General features: G+C 37.7%; 1 protein-coding gene across 5 annotated transcripts; it reads right to left on the bottom strand.

The window, feature by feature from the left end:
• Positions 1 to 36: 36 nt before the first annotated feature.
• Positions 37 to 21,206, bottom strand: edem3 (ER degradation enhancer, mannosidase alpha-like 3). Of its 5 annotated transcripts, none has more exons than XM_079827761.1 (21): positions 20,038 to 21,199; positions 19,897 to 19,942; positions 16,824 to 16,924; positions 16,692 to 16,731; positions 16,478 to 16,590; positions 16,218 to 16,368; positions 13,610 to 13,744; positions 12,922 to 13,027; positions 12,706 to 12,803; positions 11,787 to 11,912; positions 11,624 to 11,707; positions 11,439 to 11,522; positions 11,123 to 11,247; positions 10,778 to 10,952; positions 8,521 to 8,666; positions 7,864 to 8,008; positions 7,582 to 7,773; positions 7,266 to 7,431; positions 5,346 to 5,531; positions 5,113 to 5,160; positions 37 to 1,220 (listed from the first exon to the last, which is right to left on the bottom strand). In XM_079827761.1, exons 1-21 carry the CDS (start codon positions 20,148 to 20,150, stop codon positions 922 to 924), a joined length of 2,679 nt encoding a protein of 892 aa, XP_079683887.1. In that variant the 5' UTR covers positions 20,151 to 21,199; the 3' UTR covers positions 37 to 921. The 5 variants fall into 5 exon arrangements, with proteins under 5 accessions (XP_079683887.1, XP_079683889.1, XP_079683886.1 ...); XM_079827763.1 differs by lacking the exon at positions 5,113 to 5,160 and having other exon boundaries at positions 20,038 to 20,258; positions 20,867 to 21,193; XM_079827760.1 differs by having other exon boundaries at positions 5,065 to 5,160; positions 20,038 to 20,298.
• Between the last annotated feature and the right edge of the window lie 264 nt (positions 21,207 to 21,470).

Below are 21,470 nucleotides of genomic sequence, written 5' to 3'. Positions count from 1 at the left end.
TGATAGAAAGTCTATCCAATAAAAAGGAGTCGTATATTAAAATTTTCAAATCAATTTTATTGAGCTTATCGCGTTTCATGCCCCCTGGCATGGTCTCCCAGTCAATTAATTAGACACCGGGGGAGAAACGGAGCAATAGCGTCCTCTGGCGGATCCTTTAGGATGCTTCACATGTCTCCTTCATCCTTGGAGAAAAAAAAATCTGTCACCGACATGCAAAGTTGTCATCCGTGGTCCTTTAATGCATCTCTTTGAAACCTCGACCTCATTGTAAAGTCATTAGCTGGACTGAATGTATAAGACCATTAAATACTTAATGTGGAAGTATGGAAGGAGCATTTTTGGAACTTTGGGTCCCATTCCTATGAGAGCCCCAGGCTGATTCTCTTACTAATTAAAAACAATAATCATACATACAAACACTCAAACATAAACATACACCATTCCATAAAGGATCTCAAATTTTCTTTTTTTCCAGACCCTGCAAACTGAGACAGTCAAAAATGAATCCTACTGCAAAAAGCAATTCATCACAGTTAAATCAGGCATTAAATTAATCAGACCTTCAGACGATTAATCAGCACTGATGACTTAAGCCTGCACTTCAATAATCAGAGAATCCATTTGTTAGGAGGAAGACAAAAACAGGAGTGATTGTGTACCCTAGTCATGTAGAGAAAGAGATAAGTTGTTATGTGTGGGTGAAATCTGGAATACAGTTGCCAGCGTTCAGATGAAGAGAACAGGATGAATGTGAATCAGAATGAAGCCCCTGAGAACTGGCCATAGAAAAAAATGAGCTCTCTGAGTCAGAGTTCGTAATCACGCCTATCGGAAATATTGTCCCTGTTCGACAGAACTGATTTCTCAGTCTGTGCTATGGCTGGGACATGCTAGCGGAGTCCGAGATGGAGGGGAATGTCAAAGCTCATCCTTCTCCATCTGCTTAAACGCTTCCAAGTCCTCCTGCCAATCAGCCATCAGAGAGTCCACCGATTGGCTGCCGGAGTCACTGTCCACCGCAGGCTCCTCCTCTACGTCCACGGGGACGTAACTGCCAAGTCCCTCCACTGGCTGAACCGAATCTTTCCCCACGACCGAGTCTTCTGCTGTCTGTTCCTGAGTAGTGACTGGTGATTGGTCGACAGGTTCTGAGGAGGTGGGGGAACTGTGGTCTTTCTCCTCTGTGGAGCAGTCCTCTTCTTCTGCTCCAGCTGTACCTTGAAAAAGAAGTCAGTTGAATGAACCACAAGAAATGTACCCAATATCTCTCAATATATCTCTCCATAATTTTATGGCGTGGAAATTTGTATTCATGAGTTGGGAAGTCGCAATTCAAGTCACTTTGGTCGGAGCAAGATGGCGAAAAATTCAGCAAGATTTTTGAATTCTACTTCTACAAAATTAGCTTTTTTTATGTTTTTGTTCAATTTATCAATTTATGTTATATATTTTATAGTAACGGACCATGTAACTTAGCTTTTATTGCAAATGAAAAAGAACTACTGTCAATAAAGATGCTTCATCTATTGCATCTGCCATATTTTCTCACTGACACACCCACAACTTCAGAGTTTCCCCACACGTAATTACAACTTTGTGGAAGCGTTCATGTGTGTTCAACTCATAAATACAATCTTTCTGACAAGACTAGAACGCAAAAGAATTGGGTTCGCTCATTGGTGGAAAGAGTACTGAAAAAGCATACTCAAGTAAAAGTAGGGCTGCAACAACTAGTCGATAAAATCGATAATAATCGATAATGAAAATCATCGATAACGATTCTCATTATGGATTAGTCGGGTCTGCTTTCTGTACGCAAAGCTTCCACCAGTCGCGTCAAATTACAGCACTGAATAACACATTTTTATGGGCAAAATGTGCATCTAGAAATAGTGGAGTGGAAACAGAGTGAGCTGATGCAGGAAAGGTACGCGATTCAAGTGCCCAAAACATGAGAATTGTTTTTTTTAAGCCTCAAGCGAATGCATTAGCGTTTAACATACCCTGTTATGCTCTTTGACAGATGTGTGTGCGTCTGCATCCTCAGCGCAAAACGTTCATTTTACAGGTTATATCCACTGATCTATATAGAAAACTGCCGTTTTATCCTCATATGTAAATGTTAATCATTCACGCGAGTATTTCCATTTAGCATGAAAGCTCGTCTTGGTCCTGACAGTCTGTGTAACTTCACTGAACGAGCGCCGTTAATGCACGTCAAACAGAGACGATTAATATTCAGCGCAAAAACTTTAATTTAACTGAAATATCTGCTGTTGGGCGCTAAATTAAGTTTTAAAAGTCAACATGTAATTCAAGTATTTTACAAGAGTATTGCGTGTGTGTTCCTGCAGAACATTTCTCTTATGTGGTAACACTGAGTTTGTGTTTTTTTTTCCAATAAATAAAAAAGGGCTTTTTATCCGATTAATCGGAAAAATAATCTACCAACTAATCGATTATCAAAATAATCGTTAGTTGCGGCCCCTGTCAAAAAATGTAGTGCTAATAGAGTAAAAGTACCCGTTCTAAATACTACTCAAAGTAGGAGTAAAAAGTAGCCCTTTTAAAAGTACTCAAGAGTAATGAGTATTATGCTATTAATGTTATTCCACCTTGTTCCCTGCAAATTAAAAATGTAGCTTACTCTGTTATGGATGATTCTCAGTAACAGTGAACAGTATTTCAGTATTTCAATATTTCTCCAAGTTTTATTTTTGACTGCTAGCACTAAAAATACAGCCATGTAATATTTGAGAAAGCAACCAATAATCTGGTAACATTTATGACAACCATTCTGTAGAGGTTTTCTTGCGGTTTAGGGATGAAACGATTACCGGTTTCACGATAAACCACGATAAAATTTAGTGACGGTTAGTAATATCGTATAAAATTTAATTATCATTAAAACCGCGTGTGATTATCACGATTGTGAAAACTCGCGGTAAATCTTGTCCTGTCAGCGTCAGTCTGATGCCGGTTTCACACTGCACGCGTTAGCAGGGCGTAAGCAGCGCGTGTTTTTTCCGGCGCCCATGTTAACAGATTAGAGCATTCACACCGCACGCAGAGGCGGCGTGGCAGCACGTAGCAGGAGCAGAGCAGAAGCAGCAGTGCCGCGATCGTTTCGGCGCCGAGTCTATTTTTGCCGCGCTGCTCACGCTGAATTAAAGCCACAGTGGATTGTTCTTGATCAAAACTGACCTGATTAACATGGAAAATAACAAATTTCACCATGAAATCATGTAGTGAAGTGTCCCGTGTGTTTCACGATCACCATATGACATCCAGCGCTGTGAAAAAATTTATAAAATACACGAAAACACAACACTGCCAGAAGTTTATGCCCAAACTTGAAAGGTCCGTTTAAATGATTAAAACTAGAGGCTTATCTTAATTTTAAAGGTTACTTTTATCATGTAAACTACATATATACTCAAAGCAGAGACAAACGTGGGATGTACGCAGGAGATTCACTCATCATACAGTGATTGACTGTTTTTGTTCTATTTCAGCAGCGAAAATGGTTTCAAACAAACACAGCAGAACCACAGCGCATCTGATATGACTGGCATAACGCTGGCGAATTTAGGGACCGTTTAGGGACCGTCTCTAAAGTTACATACAACATTGGTAACGTTATACACGTTTCAAACTTCAATAGCATTTGAAGAGAATGACAGTCATAAAACTGACTGTAAAGTGTTCATCTAGGTGTCAGGTATGATACACACCTTTTGATATATAATAAAATAAACTGTCAAATCATATGGAAATATGGATATGCATTATTTCACTAGTATACTGTTTGGGCTCTTACACAAAATATGCTAGATTAAAATGCATCATAGCTGAACACTGATGAGAATATTGCTTGAATATATTTACAGAGATAATATTAGAGATTATATTTACGACAAATTATTATTATTTATGCATTATGCGTTGTTATTGACGACGGCCATTATAAGGAAGGAAATCCCACAGAATAGAATCTAGCTTAAAAAAGTGTATAGAGCTGCTTGATTTATTTGTTGTTCGTTGATTTTCAAATATAAAACTTGTTGAAATGTTTTAAGTGTGTGCATCTGTTCTTTTTGAACACTTTCATCTCATTTGAACAAAACCGTGATAATATTGATAACCGTGATAATTTGGGTCACTATAATCGTGATGTTAAATTTCCATACCGTTTCATCCCTATTGCGGTTGATTAAAAAAAGGTTGCAAAGTGTTGTACATTAACAATTTTACGTAAAAAAAAAGCAGAGTTCTTTATTTTCAAGACGCATTCATTGTACTGCTTTAATTTCAATGGATGTTTTCTCTGTAAAAAGAATACACTTCAGAAATCAATTAAAAAAATAAAGCTGATTTAAATATAAATCTGATGTTTTATGAAAGTTATTTGCTATATACATGGACAAAAAAAAATGTAATCGCCATGTAAGAACATATTACATTAAAATATGCACTTCAATAAGCTGACAGAAAGCTGAGCGTTTACATGCTGAGCGAAATCGATGTAAGGGACAAAAATCTAGCCGTGACGATCGGTTTGAAGCCTGGCAAACAATCAAACTATTAAGTGTTTCCAGCAGATGGCACTGCAAGCTTGTGTGGCGCTAACAGAATACGTACCATTTGTGTGTGTATTAGAAAATGTAATATTCTGCAGTCAATTTTTAGTAATTATTTAAGGCAATTTCACGATTTCAGTCATCATACAGTAACCAGCAACAACCCCCTTTCATAAAGTGCGCGTGCCTCTCACTCTAGGCTAGTCGCGACTCGCTAACATGGTTGATTTGACGGGAGTCACACGCGTGACCCATGAAGTCAAAGGACTGATTATTCATCTTAGCCAATCACGTTGACAGGAAAAAAATAAACATAATGTAGCGACGGCAGGTTTAGGGAAAATAGCGCCGTAAAAGTACCGATACAGCACTTAAAATGTACTCAAGTAAAAGTAAAGTACACCGTTTTTAAACTACTTAATAAGAGAGAAAATCTACTCAATTACACTAACGAGAGTATTTGTAATTCGTTACTTTTTACCACTGGGTTCGCTGCATAAAGGGAAACCCATGGAGGAGGGGTACTTACTGCCATCCAACAGGGTGCCCGGGAGGGCTTTCCCCTTAAATATGGCTTCTGCTCATCCAAGTAGGAAAGTAGGGAAAAAAGAGAAGTAGTGGAAAGAGAAAACAGTTACAAACACAGAGGGAAAGAGTAATAAAGGAAGAATAATTAGAAAGGAATGAAAGCTGAAAATGCAACGTGCACAACCTCATAGTGATTCCCCACATATTAACCATCTTTTCAAATTTATGTCTCACCTCTGTCTCTAGCTTTATCACTGAGCAGCACCTCCACCTCCTTGTACTCCTTTAGAGCCTCCAACAGGATGTTGCCCTCTTTGTGGAACAGGAAGAGGAGGGGTAAAGTGACATCATCAGTGTTCCGACCATCTCCCGCCATCTGGAACAATGGGGCCGTATCGCTACTGCTGCCCTCATTGTCATCTAAACAAAAGTGACAAAACAAGAAGAGCGAGACATAAATACTAACACTAATTTATTCTGTACAGTACAGTAAAACAGTTTTGTTAACTAAAACTATTATGAATTAGTAATTTAAATAAAGCTAAGATAATTCTATAAATTATAGATGAAACACTTTTTTAAAAAAAAGCTAAGCTAAACAGAAATAACCGAAAACGCATAACAAAATTACTAAAACTAAAATGAAAACTGAAAATACAAGACACATCAAATACAGTACAATACACCTAAAAATTTGGGGGACAAAATTTAATTTAAGGTCTGTCAACGTAACTGTAAATCTGCTTTGGAACAATATTCAGTGTGAGAAGTGAAACTTTTAAATTCAGATTAATTTGTATAGCACATTTAACATTAATGGGGGAAAAATATGCTTACACAACTTAAAGGAGTAGTGCACTTCAAAATGAAAATTTCCTGATAATTTACTCACCCCCATCTCATCCAAGATGTTCATGTCTTTCTTTCTTCGTTCGAAAAGAAATTAAGTTAAGTTTTTTGAGGAACACATTCCAGGATTTTTCTTCACACCATTAATTTCCATGGCAACCAAAATGTTGAAGGTCCATATCAAGGCAGTTTCAAAGCGCTTTGAAGGGCTTCAGAGGCTCTGCGCGATCCCACGAGGAATAGGGTCTTTTCTAGCGAAACCATCGGTCATTTTTTAATTGCTCGTCTTGCGCTGCTCTGCAGCCGCCAGTGATTGCGCAATCACGTCAAAAACATCACACTAGACATAGGCGGAAGTACCGCCCACGTGTTTACAAAGCGCACATGCAAAGACTAAAACAAACACCCTTTAGCAAAAAAAAAAAAAGAGTAAAACAACAATTTTGGACGATTTTGAAGTGTTTTTTGGTAAAGAGCGTTTGTATTAGTCCTCGCACATTCGCTTGAGACAGTACTTCCACCTACGTCTAGTGTGATGTTTTCGACGTGATTGCGCAATCACTGGCGAGCCTCAGAGCAGCGCAAGAAGAGCAATTTAGGTTAAAAATATATTCATTCTTAATTTTTTTTTTTTTTAAATGACCGATCGTTTCGCTAGATAAGACCCTATTCCTCATCTGGGATTGTGCAGAGTCTCTGAAGCCCTTGGAAGCCCTTTGAAACTGCATTGATTTGGACTTTCAACATTTTGGTTGTCATGGAAGTCCATTGTGAGAAGAAAAATCCTGGAATGTTTTCCTCAAAAAAATTATTTTCTTTGTTTTAATAATTTGCTTGGGCTTCAGTAACAATTTAAAAGCCACCTATTTAGTTTGGTTTAGGAAGGGGTCCTTTATAAGGAGATTATCACATTTGGGGGTCCTTGTCATCAAAAAGTATTAAAAACTCCTGAAATAGATGACTTTAAAGGGATAGTTCACCCAAAAATGAAAATTCTGTCATCATTTACTCGCCCTCAAGTTGTTCCACACCTGTATGAATTTCTTATGCTGAACACAAAAGAAGATATTTTAAAGAATGTCGGTAACCAGACAGTTGATGGACCCCATTGACTTCCATAGTATGGGAAACAAATACTATGGAAGTCAATGGGGTCCATCAACTGTCTGGTTACCAACATTCTTTAAAATATCTTCTTTTGTGTTCAGCATAAGAAATTCATAAAGGTTTTGAACAACTTGAGGTTGAGTAAATGATGACATTTAATGGCGTCTTTAAAGGTTGACTCCCTAAAACGTTTCTCACCGATGACAATGCCTCCGATGGCCCCAGCTTTCTGAATGTGCCTAGCCTTCTCTGCAAACATGCACTGGCCTCTCTGCAGCAGAGCGATGCGGCCTGCCACAATCTCACCGTTACTCAACTCAGAACAGCCATTATAGGGCTCCGCTATGGTTACGAACCCACGTACCTGAGGGAGAGGGAAAAAGAGAACAGAATACACTGTGTAGCATGGATAAAAAAAGGTATACCCTTTAGCAAGAACTAACCCAGAACAGCACAGAAATAGCCCCCAAAAAAGTGAGAAAGTACATAAAAGGTCACAGTTAATCATACTCACTCCATAACTGCTTTTGGAAAGATCCAATCCAAACTGCGCAGGGCCTGCGGTGAGTACCACTCTACCAAAAAAGGGGTGCGACACAATTTGAACAGCTCGTGGAGGAAGCTGTTCTTTCTGCTGCTGGCTGGAGAGCTCCATCATTTCCTGCATAAAACGCATGCCGTCCTCTGCCGCGACTGCACTCACCGCCTGTAGAGAGGGAGAAGGAATTAAGTTTCAATCTACAGATACAAATTATATAGTTTCATTTATTTCTCATGGTCTGACTCTGTATAGTACCTGTGTTGCATGCTGAACGAGTTGTACTCTGCCATCCTTTAGGTGGATGAGACTCACACCCATCCGCCTCAGAAGCTCCAGATGTTCAGGGTTATTGGCCATGAAGTCTTGAGCCCTGAGAGGAGGACGGCCCATACCAGGCTCTCTGAGAGAGACAAAAAGATGAAAAAAATTCATCAATGTCTTCTTGAAAATCTCCTGTAATTTCCACCTGCAGTTTTATATTAAAATATACAAATTTACTAATTGTATTTATTTATTTAATTTATTATCCTCATTCTAATATTCTGACTCAGTGTTCAATTATTATTGGTGCTTCATTATTATTAATGGTTCATAATCATATTATTATCAATGAAGGAAACGTATTTTTGCTGCCTTTTTAGTGGAAACCATGAATTTTTCAGGATTGTTTGATTTGAAAAACAGTATTTATAAATAGAAATATTAAGTAAAATTATGTCTTTACTGTCACTTCTGATCAATTTAATGCTTTCTGAATAAAAGTGTTATTCTATATTTATACAGAAAAATCTAAATTTCATACTTCTGACCAGTAGAATATATATACATACATACACACACATTTACATAATACTGTATAGAATTATGTAAAATGCTATTTGAACAGACGAGCCGGTTACATCAGTTTCTCACCGATGAGTGGTCGGGCGCGGACAACTCTTATCCACTGCGCTCCTGATTGGTTCACGGAGATTGCGTGGGTAGGCAGGATCAGGAAAGAGTAGCCGGGTGTTAGGGCAAGTCCACTCAAAATTTGAGTCATCAAGTTCCTCTCCTGCCTGGGGGTGACAGAAAGATATTATATCAACATTTGATAAGAGAAACAGTAGACAACCAGTGAAAATTAGCTTAGTTATTTGCATTACGTAATAGCTCGGAATATGAAAAAAGAGCTGGCTGAGTAAACATGGACGCCATAACGGGGGGAGGATTAGGACAATTCTAAGTGCCCTGGTCACACAGGGGGGCCCAGCAGAACCCCATAATTTCCTGTATGATTTAGGTATTTAAGTGACCTACTCTTCGTAAAATAATATTTAAGAAGCCAAGTGTGTGTCCCCTTAAGACATATTCAGAAACGCAGCAGTGCACTTCACGGTTCTGACTCATCGTGCATCAGGTATGGCAAGAGATGCCGCAGGCAAAATCACGATACCAAATGAGGAGCACGAAAAAGAGAGCGCAAGACGGGGAAGACAGCAATTCACCCAGTTTTTCAAAGAAAGGTGATTTATGTTCCCAGTTTTATGCTATGATTCTGAAGCTAGCCCGAAGCGGTTTTAATGAACAGAAGTTATATGAATTACTCACCCTGATGTTTATCCACTGAAAGTTTAAAATTATTTCCAATTATGTATGTTTTTCCATGCAATTGAACAATAGTAATTGGAGCACTGAGCTTCAAAAAAGACGGAAAATCACCAAGCGACAATAAAACTAGTCCAGTGATGTATTTGCAGGCTTTCCAAAGCCTTGTAACCACATTCTGTGAGGAATCAATCAAAATGATGTTGTGTCATATACATATGCTTTAATTGTCCTGGTAGAGTTTATGAAATAAGCGCTGTAATGATGTCCGCTTCAGTTCATTTTAATTAAAAGGAGAAACCCACTGATAAAACCAGTCTGAATAATTCATTCATGAATAGAAATTATTTATTTCTCGAGTTCAAATCACTGATTCGATGATCCTATCGCTGTTTTAGCTCATTTTCACGTTTCTTTCTGGAGCTGCTGGTGTGCTAAACTTATTATTCTCTAATAATACAATTTGAAATGTTGAATCAAATCTACAAGATTCAGTTCCAGATTGTCAGTGAAGTGTGCATTGCCTTGTGCATATTTTGGAGAGGGAGCCTTCAGTAAGCTTAATCAAGTAAAGAACTCCCTCAATGTCTCAGGAAAGACTAAATTATCTGGCCACGCTGTCTATTGAACATGATTTAGCAAGACGGCTTGATTTCAAAGATCTGATCAAAGATTTTGCTGTGAGAACACGGCACTTGGGAAATAAGAAATTGCAAGTTGACAGCTTATAAGACATCCAGACAGAGAGTTTAAATAGTGTCTGTGTATGAGATGGTACAATGGTGTTGTACTGTATACAGTAGTAGTTATTTGTACCGTATATAGTTATACATTTAATAAACTTTCAAATTTAGTTCATTTTCTCTTATTAATCTTAATTAGACTCCCCCTGAAATTGCCTCATCGACATGACATCCTCAATAAACCCGTCTCCGGCATGTTGACTCTGATCTTTCGAATATTCCAATATGACTTCTGACCTGTAATGTTGCCAGAATCATAATCATATACTGTTTGTTCGTTGGCCAGAGGAGAACTGGCACCCCGACTGAGCCTGGTTTCTCCCATGGTTTATTTTTCTCCATTATGCCCCTGATGGAGTTTTGGTTCCTTGCCACTGTCGCCTGCTCAGCTGGGGACACTAAATATTCAACTAAATATTCAAATCAATTTTCAACTAAATTACTGATCTTCCCACATTGTCACAATATGATAATTGAAATGAGCTGGATGACATTACGGTTTTCTCCAGAGCGGCTATACAGCCGAATCAAATTCTGTTGCATTATTTTCCTGTTTAACACTGGGAAGCTGCTTTGAAACAATCGGCATTGTAAAAAGTGCTATATAAATAAAGGGCACTTGATTTGACTTATTGAATATGCAATAATTGCTATGCTTATAGATAATGATTGTAGTTACATGTGGCAAAAAGATAAGATAATTGGGGGTTGGGGCCCGGATTACAAATTAGCCAGGGGGCCCAGAAACCCTAGCAGCGCCCCTGTGAGTAAAGTCAACTCTGACCAGTGTTGCAACATAGAGAGGCAAGCAGAACTGTTATTGTGCTTATGTGCAGTACCATATTGTTGACGACAGGGGGCGCCTGTGAGTTTGAGGCAGTGGAGAGGGAGAGAGGCAGCAAATGAGCTTCTGTGGTAAAGATGTAGTCCTCCACATTAAAAGGCAAATCCTCCTCCTCAGCAAACAGCAGGAACAGGTACTTAAACATCTCCGCCAGGAAAAACGAGTCCATGCTGAAACAGGTGGGTGGTGATGAAGAGAAATAAATATGCCATGAGACAGCTTGCCACCCACTCTTTACTCATAAATGCTCAATTTACAAAATCCACTCATACTATTTGTACAAAAAATATACCACATAAACCAACATCCTCTTTAACTATCCACAAACTCCAGTTTTTACCGGTCCTCGTGACTTCCCGTCCTCACGTCCTTCATAGCAGCGAAGCCACATGGAACTCGAGCAAATCGGTTCAGGTTCTCCAGTACAGTGCGGCCCACCTCCAGGTAGTATGGATCTCTGGTTGCCTTCAGAGGAAATTCACAGTTAACTATTCGTATTGTCTCCATGGTTTACTGTAACATGAAAATACACGGTTGCATGCACTTCCGCAGGAGCAATGCAGCGTGAAGGGGGTCACATTTGCAGGTTGATAAGGAAAATGATGGAGAGTAAAAGAGATGTTGTATTGAGATTTGTTTGAGAACTCAGTTTGTACCTTATAAAGGAAGTAAGTGCTTTCTGCAAACTCTGGCCGCAGGGGGTGCTGAGCCCAGTGAACTCTGAAATCAGTGGTGAATGCCTGGCGAGACAGTACGTGAGGGAGCAGGGCAGTCAGGAAGAGTTTATAAACCACAGAGCATGATGATATTCAAAAGACAGACAGCTGAAAAGAGGATCTACCTCAGGAAGGAAGTTGTGTTTCTTGGTAACCTGATAAAGCATTTCATGCGTCTCTATGGCTGGCCGGATATCTCCTTTTAACACCTGCAAACAGCAAAACTCGTTCATAACAATGGACATTCATAACAAACTCAGAGAGACAAAGACAACACTGATTTCTCACCTGCAATCCTGGGAAAAAGGCAAGCAAGGAGTCCATCCAGGTGCGGGCTGGCAGCAGGGGTTTGTGGATGTGGACGTCCAGTAGCAGAGGAGGTTGGCTGATGTACTTCATAATGGATGCATAGTGCTGAAAAATACGCCAAACGATCACTTCATGAATACAAACACAAGACAAAGAGACCCGTTATTTCATTGCAGACAAAAACTAAAATGCGAGTCGTATTAGGATCAAGTATGAAAAATTATTTTGGACACTACAATTACAGGCAACATGTTCAAGGGCTTCTATTCTGAATAAATGAATGCTCAATTATAATATATATATATATATATATATATATATATATATATATATATATATATATATATATATATATATATATATATATATATATATATATATATATATATATATATATATATATATATATATATATATATATATATATATATATATATATATATATATATATATATATATATATATATATATATATATATATATATATAATAAAATAAATATAAAAATAATCATTCAAAGTGATAAAATATACTCTAAATCTACTCTAGTCTACCAAAATAAACAAGTAAATGGAATATAAATAATAAATAATTACAAATATTACGATTCAATCTAAAATAATAATAGGTATAAATTAATAAATGTGTAATAAAATAAATATAAAAATAATAATTCAAAATATATAATCTACTCCAGTCTACTAGTGTGAATAAATAAATAAATATGTTAAAATACACAAACTACCCTAATTTTATCCATCTGGAATTGACTGGATTAGCAATGTTGTCTAAATATGACAGGTGTTTTGGAGGAAAGGGCTTGAAAAATAAGACGGTTTGGTGACATAAGACGAAAAAGAGATTATGATGACTTTAAGAAAAGAATGAGAGATACTCACAGTGTTAAAGCGCTGCAGAAATTGGTCATCGCCCAGTAATATATAAGCCTTCATCAGGTACTCATAATAGGAATCTATGCCTGCTCCAACTCCACTGTCTGTTAAAAGAACAGTTACAAAAAAACATCATGATTCTGACTTGACTTTAACCGAATTTGTCTGTATATGAGAACAGTTGTTTTATGTTTTGGGTTGTTTGGTATGGTTTAGCCTCACCCCTGCGGACCCACTCTCCTGAGTGGATGTTGATGGTTGTTCCCACTAGATTGCTGTTCCTCTGTCGCTTTTCCCAAAGGAAGTCAAGAGCCCTTCTCGCATGAGCCTGCGAACAATACAGCGAAACACCTAAATACTGGCCTACTTTTATAGATTTAGTCATCGTCACCACACAAAATGAGAACATTCCTGACCTCATAATACTTTTCATAGTACACAACACCAAGGGGTAATGCTAATGGTGTCTGAGTCTTACAAATGGCACAGTTGTCATATGAGATCTATGCTGTAATTCTGTAGACTGAATGAGTACAAACTTTCCAGGAATCATCACTTTAGGGTGAAATTACATCAGTTACTTAGAAAACAATAACAACAGTATTTCTTCTAGCTTGGTGATCTTAAATCCTCAAGTCAAAATTAATTATACAGTAGTAGTAGTAGTAGTAGTAGTAGTATTTAAGTGCATTGCCATATCAGCATCACTGGCTTTTACATGGCAGATACATATTAAACATTTCATGAATTATGCAGAAAGCAAGATGTTCAACATTTCTGTGGAGGTTAGATAAGGACCATAAGAAATAAATATGAATCTGGAGGTCATATAAGGACATTTCAGGATGTTATACCTTCAGAAACTCAACAAAAGTGACATTTGCAACATGAAGCCATTGTGATATTTTACCTCAAATATGGGGTCCCCAGTAAAGCGGCTCAAGGCTGCAAATTCAAGGATGATTGTCCCAGCACAGGCAGTGCAGGTGTCCGTCTCAGTGCCTGTACGGGTCTCAGGTCCACGGACTCCATACCGCAGGTTCACCTGTAAATGCAACCAATCATTAATCAGAGTCATAATCGAGGAGATTTACCACAGAATAATCCCCAGCAGGTTTTATATTAATATACACTACCGTTCAAAAGTTTGGGGTCAGTGATTTTTTTTTTTTGTGTGTGTTTTTGAAAGAAGGCTTTTATGCTCACCAAGGCTGCATTTATTTGATTAAAAATACAGTAACATTGCGGTATATTTTTACAATGTTTTGGATTTTAATACATATTAAAATTTAGTTTATTCCTATGATGGCAAAGCTATCAGTCTTCAGTGTCACATGATCCTTCAGAAATCATTATTTATGATGATTTGGTGCTCAAGTATCATTTATTTTTATTACCAACATTGAGAACTTTTGCGCTGCTTGATATTTGTGTGGAACCTTGCGAAACAACCTTTTTCTGGATACTTCTGAAAGTTAAAAAGACCAGCATTTATTTGAAATAGAACTCTTTTGTAACATTATAAATGTCTTTATTGTCACTTCTGATCATTTTTAATGCGTCCTTGCTAAATTAATTTATTTATTATATTACAAATAAATAAATAAATAATGGGGGATTAACATTAAAGTGGACATTAGAGTTAATAGAATTACATTAAAGTAGACAGTACGTAAAGTATTTAATTATTATATAAGAATTATAGGTAACACTTTACAATAAGGTCTTATTGGTTAACATTAGTTAATGCATTAACTAACATGAACTAACAATGAGTCATATATATTTTTACAGCATTTTATTAACCTCCTTAGCTTTGGGATAATTTTTTCGGGGATTTCCGCATGGATTTGGTCTCCCACATTTTAAAGTTTCCCATACCCACATACAGTAGTCTAAATAGTTGGTGTCATTTTACAGGAAACCCTTTGAAGTTACATAAAACACTGCTAAAAGTGATAAACATTTAAGTATATGTTGTCTGAGCTGTAATAAACCCCACCAAAAAGAGGCCCTTTTTGATTTTTTTGGTTATAAATTTATTTTTGAAAGTGTATAACTTTGGCTCTGTGTGCTCTAGCACCCTGCAGACCGTTTTGGCTGTTTCCACTAGATGGCAGCAAATACAAAAAAAAGTTGTATGCCAGATTCATTAAAATGGATCTGAAGGAGGAGGGGGGAGGGGGGTTAGGGAGGTTATTACAGCTCTGACAACATATACTTAAATGTTTATCACTTTTAGAAGTGTTTTATGTAACTTCAAAGGGTTTCCTGTTAAATGAAACCAAAATTGTGTATTTAGACCACTGTATGTGGTTATGGGACGCTTTTAAATTTGGGTAGGCCAAATCCAGGAGGCAATGTTCCAAGGGTAATTTAGTGTTAATAAGTTACTTTGTGTAAAACAAATGCCAAAGTGATGCATATCTCCAAAAAGTAGACGTTCCATCTCAAATGGTACCATATATGAAGTTAGAGCTCCTCCACAGACATTTAAAATTTAAAGTATATAATTGATGATGTCATTCCGGACAGGGATGTCCTGATCAGGGAGTTTAAGAGGTTAACTAACATTAACCTTTGTTAATGTTAGATAATAAAAATGTTCATGTTATTTCACAGTGCATTAACTAATGTTAACAAATACAACTTTTGATTCTGAAAATGATTAGTAAATGTTAAGTTTAACATTAATAAAGATTAGTTAACATGAATTAACAATTAACAATACTTCTACATTAATTAATGTAGTTAACTAATGTTAACAAATGAAACATTATTGTATTGCACAAGAGTATCACAAGTCATGAAATAAGCAAGGCTCTATGCAGGAAATGTGTAAAAAGTGAAGTATACTTTGGGCTTTAGACAAACTTCAGTTTCACAAGTTCACATTTACATATGATTAAATAGAGTAAAGGTAATGTGTATTTGGCGTGCTGTCTGAGGAGAGGGCTCAGAGCTTGGAATTTGTCCCGAACCCAGAGAACTCCCCGCATCCCAGTATGGGATAGGAATAGTTAGAAGTGAGGAGATGGGGTGGTGGTGGGATGCAGGAAAACTGTCATGGAACAGAGGTAAGTCTGCTGTATATATACCTCTTATCTCATTAACTGAGATGATTAACTGAATGTGCTCCACCTATGTTAATTAGGTTAATTATCTGAACGTGCTCATCCCGAACTTTGTTAATAAAACACAATTTAGCAGACAATTAATTTTTTTTAAATGATCGCAGTATGCTGTGATGGACCAATCAGAATCAGATATTCCAGAGAGATGTGTAATAAGTTGAGAATGGTCTGTTGATGAGATGTGCAGCCACAGAGTTAATTCCCTAAGGCAGACATTCAACAAACCACTGCAGCCGAATCAACAGAATGCGTGTATATGGCATAAAGATAAACGTTCACAAAGAAAAAAATCCCTTTCATGTCCAACATATTTTCAATCCAGTGCTGACATTTTCATCATTCATATAGCATATGCATTGCATGTCAATGCGTGCGTTCACTCACTCTAGGGTAAGGCAGGCCACTGCTGGTGTTAAATGCAGGCAGCAGTCTGAGTCCAAGATCTTTGGCCATGTGCAGCAGCTCATCTTGGTACCAGAGCATTCGCCCACTTTCTTTCATCATGACGGCCATGGAATGGCCTCCCAGGAGTCCACTAAAAAACAGTAAAGTGTTACACAAGCAAAATAGCCACAATTTACTATATAGATTTAAAATGTTTTAATACATCGGTCCATTTTGAAACTCTGACAGAGATGTCTTACCCCAGCACCCGGATGTTGGTCTCAAATACAGACACCACAATGTCATTATCCAACCGTACATCCGCCACCACTCTCCTCACCGCCGCCTCAAACTCCACCGTCTTATTTAACAGCTGTGAGATGTCAGAACAGGTCATGAGCAAACAACCTTGGGTTTAAATGTACATAAGAGTGTTTGCAAGAGGTGTCAAGTTCTGTTTGAGATGTTACTCACTGCAAGAGTGTCAAGAGTATCGATGAGGGTGAGGGAGAACCTGACGGAACAGGAAAACATGTTTTCATCTCTGTTTTCGACATTTCCTTAAAAATCAATTAAAAACTTTCTTCACATCTCCAAATTACTTACTTCCCCAGGGCATCATCTATATCCCCTCGACTGGGCTCTAGTCCACGCACTCGCCCACGGCAAGTCAAAGGCATCAGCTCATCTGCGGGGTAGGCATGGTCCTGTCAATATGAAAAGAACAGAGATGAAACCAGGCAGATTTAAATTATAATGCTGTTCTCTCAAACATTAATCTGCCTCCCCTATCCTCACAACACTGCTTTTTTGGGGGGTGGGAATAAACAGCTATTGCATTTCAGTTTTATACATCTTACGTTTCCAACCTACTTAAGAAACACTTCTGGGCATACCAGAGGCTTCTGGGAAGTATTTCATACTTTGCCACAGTGGAATTATAAGGTTCTATCTGCATTCTGAACGGTTTTGAGATATTGAGCTTCAAAGTTTTTACACTCCACTCAACTTTTTATTTAGAAAAAAAAGGTTCTATCTACAAAGTCCCAAAATGTACTGTACAAAAAAAAACACATCACAAAACATAAATAAGTGAATAACTCAATTTTGACAAATATGTCAGATAGAAACTTATAATTCCAAAGTGACAACTTGTCAGGAACATTTATTGGCAAACTAGGAATGTTTAAGGCATAGTTCATCCATGAATAAAAATTCAGCCATAACACTCAACACTCATGTCGTACCAAATCTATATCACTTTCTTGAAGATATCTTGAAAAATGTATCAATTGTTTTTGTCCATATTCTGAAAGCTAGTGGGGTCCAAAAAAAAAAAAAAAACACTGGACCCTACTGACTTTTATTGTATGGACAAAAAAAATCCAAACCATTTTTCACAATTTTATAGAAAGAAATGTTATTTGAATGTGCTGTAGTTACACAATACACACATGAAATGTATTTGATGTAGTAATAACAGTAAATTATGCATAATTATACATAATTACATGCAATTAACACAAACCTTAACCCTACACCTATAAAGATATTGTTTTTGCACGTAGATACATGTTGTTAATTAATATTTCTCAGAACTTAATTGTGTAATTACACTGTTACAACGGCACATGAAAATAAAATGTGACCGGAATTGTAAACACATCTTTAAAAAAAAAAAAAAAAATACTTTCAGCAAGGATGCATTACATTGGTCAAAAGTGACAGTTAAGACATTTAAAATGTTACAAATGATTTCTATGCCAAATAAATGCTGCTCTGCTCTGCGCTACTTTCCTATCATAAAAAGATTCCTTTAAAAAATGATCAGGGTTTCCACAAAAATATCAAGCAGCACAACTGTTTTGAACATTGATAATAAGAAGCATATTACAATGATTTCTGAAGGATAATGTGACACTGAAGACTGGGGTAAGGATGCTGAAAATTCAGCTTTGCCATCACAGAAACAAATAATATTAAAAAAAGATTTAATATATATATATTTATTTTTTCACAAACAAATGCCACCTTGGTGAGTATGAGAGACTTCTTTGAAAAACATAAAAAAAAACGTACATAGAAAAACTACACAGAACTTTAGATGCTGCTGATGGAAAAGGAGTATGAAAAATTCTGTGTGTGTACTAGGGGTGCACCGATCCGATATTAGGATCGGATATCGGCCGCGATACTGACAAAATAGCTGGATCGGGGATCGGAAAAATTAACAGATCCACAAGCCGATCCAGGTGTTTTTTTCCGTCGCAGCAGAACCGACGTCATTCGTCAGCTTCACGTGTGTCGCATGCTAGAAGGGAGCGAGCCAGAGAGTCGGCTGTGTGGAGGAGATATTTCACGCTTGCCACGCCAACTAGTTCGTCGCTGTTTCGAGGGTATTACTGCAAAGTAAGGGTCTTTCCTGCATTGACATTTTTTTGACGGCCAAAGCCTAATTTGATGAGTTATTGTGATTTACGAGTGATGTAGAACAGATGCTGCGCTTGGGACTGAGTGACAGAGAGACCGATCTGAGAGCTCCTCCCCCGCGCGCGCTCTCTGGGTCTTCAAAATAATCAGTGTTCGCTCATATTTCACATATTAATCCAAATCAAAAGCTCGGAAGACCGAAACCATGTTGCACGTGACACATTCGGACAATTTTGTCCTTGAATTATCACTGGGTGTGAATTGCGCTCAAAAAACATTGACTCTTCTCTGACCAGCTGACATAAAGCATACTTTCAATAAGCGGGAGACAAATTATATCCAGTTATGAAGTGTTTTCTGTGTGTTGACATCTTTCGCGATGTTCTAACAGACGGGATTCGCACACAACGCGTCTGCTAATGTCCGATTCGTGACCTAATGACTCCTTTGAACCGAATCATTTTAACGACTGGCCAGAACAACTGATCTGTCCAACACTGAACTCATGAACTCAGTTTATTAATTTACTCAGAACGCAACTGAAATGAGAACACAAGTGTGCTTACCCATTTTAGCAAGAGTGGATAGTAAGAATTATTTTTAATTATCAACAGTATTTCATCTTATTTCTGTTGACAATGTGTAGTAAAATAAATAGGCCTAGCCTACAATCATTTAATCTGGAGTGAGGTGAAACCAGAACAAAGTTGTTATTAGCTAGCTGAAATTTTTTATTAAATTGCATATGGTAGAAAATTAGACTATTTGTTAATTTGTAATGCTACTTTTTAATATTGATATGATTATATACCAAAACAATTATCTGTAGTGTAAAAAATGTTTGGTAACTGTCAGATTACTATTGTATGTTTGACCAATACACTGTTTTTTGTTTCCACTGCTACATTTTATTTATTTAAAGAAGTTAGATTACATTCTATTTTAGATTTGAATGCACAATTGTTTTTTAAATAAATAAGAATTCAACACCTTACATACATCTGTTATTTTGTCTTAGTTATGTTTAGTTAGTAAAGTCTGGTGCCTTTAGTCTCTTCAAGGAAGGTATAAGGTGGAAGATATACAGTTTATTATTAATTCAACAATATATCGGATCGGTATCGGGTATCGACAGATACACAAAGCCCAGGCATCGGTATCGGTATCGGGACTGAAAAAGTCGGATCGGTGCACCCCTAGTGTGTACTCAGCTGTCAACAAGAGAAGTTATTAGTCACTGTGTACTTACCATGTAGTTCTGATAAGCGTGGTCAAACATTTCCACCACTTGGTTCCTGAGAAGAAAAGGCATTTCTTAAATGAAGAAAAACAGCTTTGAATCATACTGCCAGCAATTCATAAATGCACTTGTCCTCACATAGACACATACCTCAGTTTGTTCCTCTCATCTCTGCTCATGGTCTCTGACAACCTGATGGAGGTTCCCATAAAAAACAGCAGCAAAAAAGCAGGCAACATTGTTGCCGAATGAAGCGTCCGCATGGCTCTAATCCATCAGTTTCTCAACCTTCGGGTAGATAAAGACCCCCAAGGGAACACTTTCCTGCCTTAGATGTGTTTACTTAGCACCAAGATAGAGTTCCACCACCTCTGGTCCATCATTTTCAAATTGAATGTAAAAAAAGATGATGCAGGCCAGATTCAGTAACACCCACAGCATTTGAATACATTCAGTTCCAGCTCAATAACTTTATAGTTCCTGTTCTTATCTAAACGTCTCTCTTGGATGAATGCAGCTCTGGTGCATTTCTGAGATGTTTTTAGTGTCTATTACAAAATGACTAAGGAAGGAAGACCGATCTAGCCACTTTTCATTAGTGTTGGTCAGTCTGCTGCAGTTGTCACACCTGACTGTCACCTTGATAGCACGACGGCGCCCATGTGACACATCTGCATGCTACTCTCTATTGAGTATCAGCTATAAAACAACAACAAAATGACATCACTGTAGATCCCCAGCAGAGACAGGCTCAAGAGGAGCTCCAGATGGGGCCATGGAAAAAGATGCTTTGTCTCTAATAGCAACCATCACCATGGGTGACACGATCAGCAGTTTACATGCCCAAAAAGAAGGAGAGATTGATCCCACTACTGATAGCAAGTTAGATAGTATGCGGGTCCCAATCCCATCTTCGTGATCCTAAAAACAAGTTTAAACCATGTAGAAAATGCTACGGCGTTATTCAAAAATACAATACCCAGTGAATGTTGTTGTCAAGATGATTTGATGAAAAAAGATTTATTAAGCCGTCACGCTTTGTTGTTTAGCTCGCCGGCTAACCCGTCGATGACAGCTCGGCACCAGTGGGCATATGTTATTGTGGCAGAAACGCTGCTGTAAGACCCTGTTAAATCTGTTCTTCGATCATCCACGTGTGACTAGATGGTCCATTCAGCTCCCAGAATCCGACAAACAAAAATATTCCTTGTAAGAGTAATTTTATATCAGGTGTAATACAAAGGGCCAGAGGGCTCTCTCAGTACAGCTGAGTGAATGATGATCATCTCCAGTCTTACGTTAGATCACAGGCAGACGTCAACATCCGCATCCGGGTAACGCCGAGTACACGCCTCGTAAAGGGTGTGGTGCATAAACTACAGTTCCCAGCGTGCCTTGCAAGCTTTGCTACGCATCTCACTGAAAGTACCTACATGTCTGCTTTAAATTTCTTTTAAATTCTTTAATTCATTACAACACATTTTTTAAATATAATACATACAAGCCCTCTAAATAAAATGAAAAAGTAACTGTCTGGTCTATCACATGTTTTACTTTTCAATATATATGGTTTTTTTTATTGC

This window comes from Gobio gobio (genome assembly GCF_949357685.1).
Source record: "Gobio gobio genome assembly, chromosome: 10".
In the NCBI taxonomy this organism is placed as follows: Eukaryota; Metazoa; Chordata; class Actinopteri; order Cypriniformes; family Gobionidae; genus Gobio; species Gobio gobio.
Note: the sequence above shows the minus strand (reverse complement) of the source record. Positions and strands in the feature narration are given on the sequence as shown.